Here is a 4,689-nt window from a genome sequence, read left to right on the forward strand (position 1 = left end):
AAAAAAAAAAGCTCTACACCAAAGCAAAACCCAGCAGAACAAACTAGCAAAATAGGCTGTTCCCCATGCAGGTGCAGGTGCCAGAACATTTCTCTCATTCCCGCCCCCTCCTGCCAGAGGGTAGGTGGCCGGAGTGAGGGTGCAGCCCCACCCACGCTTCCTCTGTCCTGGTAACCCTCTGAGAGCAGCCCAGTCAGCCGGGAAGGAAGAAGGGGCTGCGAGGCTCACAGCCTGCGGCCTGCACCTGGGGAGACTCTTCAGCAGGGCACCTGGCCGTCTTGCTCCTGCGCTTCTCCTGCACTTGCTAAGGTGCATTCAGAGCTCACTGTGTGCCCAGCCCTGAGCCCCCAGCTCACCGCCCCACCCTCCACCTCCTCAGGTCCAGAGGCCTCTGGGATCTCCTAGCGCTTCTGCTTCCTGGGCTGTGAGCCACTTCTGGAAACGTCCCTGTCCGCGGTGCTGAAGTCCTGCAATCCATGAGGGGATGTTGCACAGCTCATGGGCTCTCAGCCAGACTAGGAACATGACCAGCACTGCCAACCCAGCCCCTGCCCAGAGCAAGCCTCCCCCTCCACACTCAAGGTACTTCATCAAGCTTTGCGGAGGGGGAGAGGGGCCCCGTCACCACTTTTCTTGTGGACATGGACCGCTCTGAATTGCTGGGGAGTTCCCTCCCCATCTCCACCATTCAATCTTCCTCTCTCACAGCCAAGAGCACCCAGCCCCTTCCTCCTTCCCGACTGACTGGTCTGCTCTCAGAGAGTTACTATGTTCTGGGCATAGAAAAACAGTTAAAAAAATAAACTAGGGCCAGGATTGGTGATTCATGCTGGTAATGCCAGCACTTGGGAGGCCAAGGTGGGCAGATCAGGAGTCACGAATTCAACACCAGCCTGGCCAATAGTTCCTTTCTTTCTTTCTTTTCTATTTTTTTTTTTTTTTTTTTTTGAGACAGAGTCTTGCTCTGTTGCCCAGGCTGGAGTGCAATGACTCCATCTCCACTCACTGAAACCTCCGCCTCCCAGGTTCAAGCCATTTTCCTGCTTCAGCCTCCTGAGTGGCTGAGATTACAGGTGCATACAACCACACCCGGCTCATTTTTGTATTTTTAGTACAGACGGGGTTTCACCACGTTGGTCAGGTTGGTCTCAAACTCCTGACCTGGTGATCTGCCCGCCTCGGCCTCCCAAAGTGCTGGGATTACAGGAGTGAGCCACAGTGCCCGGCTCCACCTGGCCAATATGGTGAACCCCCATATCCACTAATAATACAACAATTAGCTGGGTGTGGTGACACATGCCTGTATTCCTAGCTACTCGGGAGACTGAGGCAGAAGAATCACTTGAAGCTGAGAGGCAGAGGTTGCAGCGAGCTGCGATCATGTCACTGAATTCCAGCCTGGGAGACAGTGAGACACTGTCTCATTTAAAAAAAAAAAAAAGAAACTAAAATCCACCCATGCTTTCACACACACAGACACACACACACGTACACACACACACAGTTTCACACACAGACACACACACACGTACACACACACACAGTTTCTTGTGTTACTTAGAGTAGGAGAGTCTCTCTTCCCTGTGTCCTCACACCCACCCCCAGAAGAGACCAAACTGAAGGGTTTGGGACTGAGCCACGGGCCCCATCCCGTGCTGAAGGAACACGGCTACACGTCCAACTACTGCCGCAGGCCCTCTTTCTGGACAAAAATACCATCATACTGTAGACACCTGTGTGCAACTTCCTATCCTCAGTGAACTGTCTCCTCTACATCCCTTTCAGCCAGTCCATTCCGCTCTGTGCCATTGCACAGTTTCACTGATTGTTTCTATATTTCCATTATAATCCCTTGTCCTTGTCCTCATAAGTCATTTATCTTTCCTTATTAACATGTCGAAGCTCTTCCCATACTAAGAGTATAAAATGTTGGCTGAGATACATTCTCCATGTCTTGTCTTTAGAGGGTTCAGGTAGCAGGAAGAAGAGGTTGTCCCAGGCCTGAGGTGGGGGGGTCTTTGGTATCTTTAAGCCCTGGCATCTCTTCCGTTTTTCCCCTCAGGCTATGAGCAGAGTCAGGACAGGGTGGCCGAAAGGTGGTGGAAAGGAGAAGAGCCAACGGGAGAAGCAGTGCTAAGCTGGTCGGAGATACTTCCTTCTCTGGCCAAGGCAGCTTACCTGGACTTCCTCAGGACACCGAGGGCAAAGCCTGAGCAAGGGTCCTGGGGAAACGGGGCAGGGGCAGGCTGAAGGTTGCCTACTGATGCACCACCAAAAGCAAGGTCTTCTGCCAGGACCTCAGAAAACAACCTATGAGTGATTTCCCAGGCTGTTTTCTGCTCAGTACCATCACCCAAAAAATGTATTTTTTTTTTTGAAAAGGAATTTCAATCTTGTCATTCAGACTGTAGTGCAACGGTGCCATCTCACCTCACCTCAGCCTCCCCTCCGGGGTCAACAGATTCTCCTCCCTAAGTCTCCCAAGTAACTGGGACTACACGCATGCACCACCATGCACGGCTAATTTTGTATTTTTAGTAGAGACAGGGTTTCTACATGTTAGTCAGGCTTGTCTCGAACTCTTGACCTCAGGTGATCCTACCGCCCTGGCTTCCCAAACTGCTGGGATTACAGGCATGAGCCACCACACCAGGCCAAACCATCGCTCTTCATGAGCAGGGATGCACCCAGTGGCCTCCTGCACCTCTCACCCTTTCCCTCCAAGTCCACCGCTTCCTTCCTCATCCTACAGGAGCTAGCCAGCCCCATCACCCCCACATCTCCCCACCTCCATTCTGCAACCACAGGGGCCTTCTGTCTCCTGTCCCTCCCCGTCCGCGAGCCAAGCCTCCCTCCTCCACCTCCTCCGCCTAACACATACCCTTAAGTCTCACCTCCTCCAGGAAGCCCACCTCCTCACACTAACCCCGTCCCCCTGAGTGCCTCGTCCACCCGTCCAGACTCCCTCGGAGCCTGTGATGAAGTCTGCGCCTCTGTGTGTACTTGCCTGATGATTAGAGGAATGCCTACCTCCCAAAGGAGGCTGCATGCTCAAGGCATGTTCTGCCTGTGGCTTTGTTTATCTGTTTAACCCCTATTTACCTAGCAAGCCTTGCACCAAATAGCATTTGGAGAGCTGGGGGTGTCACAGTGAACCACGACCTCTAGGCCGGTGGAAGAGTCCGTCACACGAACTGCACTGGGTCCCAGGGTGAGCCCAGGAGCGGGGACTTAACCAGCACCCACCACCGCCGGCCCCTCCCACAACCCCGGTAAAGGAGTTTGAATCTGGAGCCGCCCACACCCCAGCCCGGTGCTTGTTGCGTTCTGGCTGGTATTTGTTCCTTCCCGGTGCCTGTCACTCCAGCACACTGGTGACGATCGCCGCCGGTGGGAAAAGGGGCTGGAGGAAGCGAGGCTGAGAGCTGGAGGGGCTCTGCGGGGACATTCTTTGGAGTTCCCACAGGCCGGGCGTCCGGGTGCGCGCATCCCTCTCCGCTGGGATTGGGTGAAGCCACCCCGCTCGCACTCCAGGACGCCGAGTGTGTTCACTGGCCCCGCCGGAGTTGACGCGCGTCCAGTGCGTGTCAGGCCGGGGCAGGGCTGCGGGCTGACTTCCCCCTCACTCGGGACGCTTGCGCTCCCGAAAGGAAAAGGTGGCGCTGAACGCCGGGGTGGAAGAGCCCACAGCGCGCGACTCCGACGGGCCGGCCACCTCCCCGCTTCGGGCCAGCGGGATGGGCGGGAGTGGAGCATTGGGTGGAAGGCGGAGACCTCCTGGCCCCCGCCCCGCCCCGCGAGCACCCCCCGGGGGAGGCCAAGCCAGCCGCCCGCCCGCCCCGCGCAGGCCCTGCCCTGGACTTCCCTGCGGTCCAGGCCGCGCCCAGGGCTCCGCGCCAGCCAATGAGCGCCGCGCGGCCGGGCGTGTCCCCGCGCCCCGAGCATAAACCCTGGCGCGCTGGCCGCCCGGCACTCTTCTGGTCCACACAGTCCCAGAAAGAACCCACCATGGTGCTGTCTCCTGCCGACAAGACCAACGTCAAGACCGCCTGGGGTAAGGTCGGCGGCCACGCTGGCGATTATGGCGCCGAGGCCCTGGAGAGGTGAGGCTCCCTCCCCTGCTCCGACCCGGGCTCCTCACCCGCCCCACCGTCCTGGCGCGGGACCCGAACCCCACCCCCTACTCCGCCTCTCTCCGCAGGATGTTCCTGTCCTTCCCCACCACCAAGACCTACTTCCCCCACTTCGACCTGAGCCACGGCTCTGCCCAGGTCAAGGGCCACGGCAAGAAGGTGGCCGACGCGCTGTCCAACGCTGTGGCGCACGTGGACGACATGCCCAACGCGCTGTCCGCGCTGAGCGACCTGCACGCGCACAAGCTTCGGGTGGACCCGGTCAACTTCAAGGTGAGTGGCCGGCCGGGAGCCATTTGGGTCGAGGGGCGAGATCACGCCTTCCTCGCAGGGCAGAGCACCCCGCGGGTTGCGGGAGGTGTGGTGCAGGCGGGGGCTGTGGGCCCTCGGCCCCTCTGAGCCTTGTCTCTGCACAGCTCCTGAGCCACTGCCTGCTGGTGACCCTGGCTGCCCACCACCCGGCCGACTTCACCCCTGCGGTGCACGCCTCCCTGGACAAGTTCCTGGCTTCCGTGAGCACCGTGCTGACCTCCAAATACCGTTAAGCTGGAGCCTC

At 58.3% G+C, this 4,689-nt stretch overlaps 1 protein-coding gene across 1 annotated transcript; it reads left to right on the forward strand.

Annotated features, from left to right (window-relative positions):
- The first annotated feature begins 3,942 nt into the window (after positions 1 to 3,942).
- Positions 3,943 to 4,689, forward strand: LOC116547888 (hemoglobin subunit alpha). Its single transcript, XM_032273655.1, has 3 exons — positions 3,943 to 4,103; positions 4,202 to 4,406; positions 4,550 to 4,689. Exons 1-3 carry the CDS (start codon positions 4,009 to 4,011, stop codon positions 4,676 to 4,678), a joined length of 429 nt encoding a protein of 142 aa, XP_032129546.1. The 5' UTR covers positions 3,943 to 4,008; the 3' UTR covers positions 4,679 to 4,689.

This window comes from Sapajus apella, unplaced genomic scaffold (assembly GCF_009761245.1).
Source record: "Sapajus apella isolate SASKATOON/1434 unplaced genomic scaffold, GSC_monkey_1.0 scaffold5299, whole genome shotgun sequence".
Lineage (NCBI taxonomy): Eukaryota > Metazoa > Chordata > Mammalia > Primates > Cebidae > Sapajus > Sapajus apella.

What these genes read in the sequence shown, in the direction of transcription:
- LOC116547888 (XM_032273655.1), top strand. Translation starts at nt 4,009, where the DNA reads ATGGTGCTGTCTCCTGCCGACAAGACCAACGTCAAGACCGCCTGGGGT. An exon ending in GGCGCCGAGGCCCTGGAGAG is followed by an intron (nt 4,104 to 4,201) that starts GTGAGGCTCCCT and finishes CTCTCTCCGCAG; the next exon opens with GATGTTCCTGTCCTTCCCCA. An exon ending in TGGACCCGGTCAACTTCAAG is followed by an intron (nt 4,407 to 4,549) that starts GTGAGTGGCCGG and finishes GTCTCTGCACAG; the next exon opens with CTCCTGAGCCACTGCCTGCT.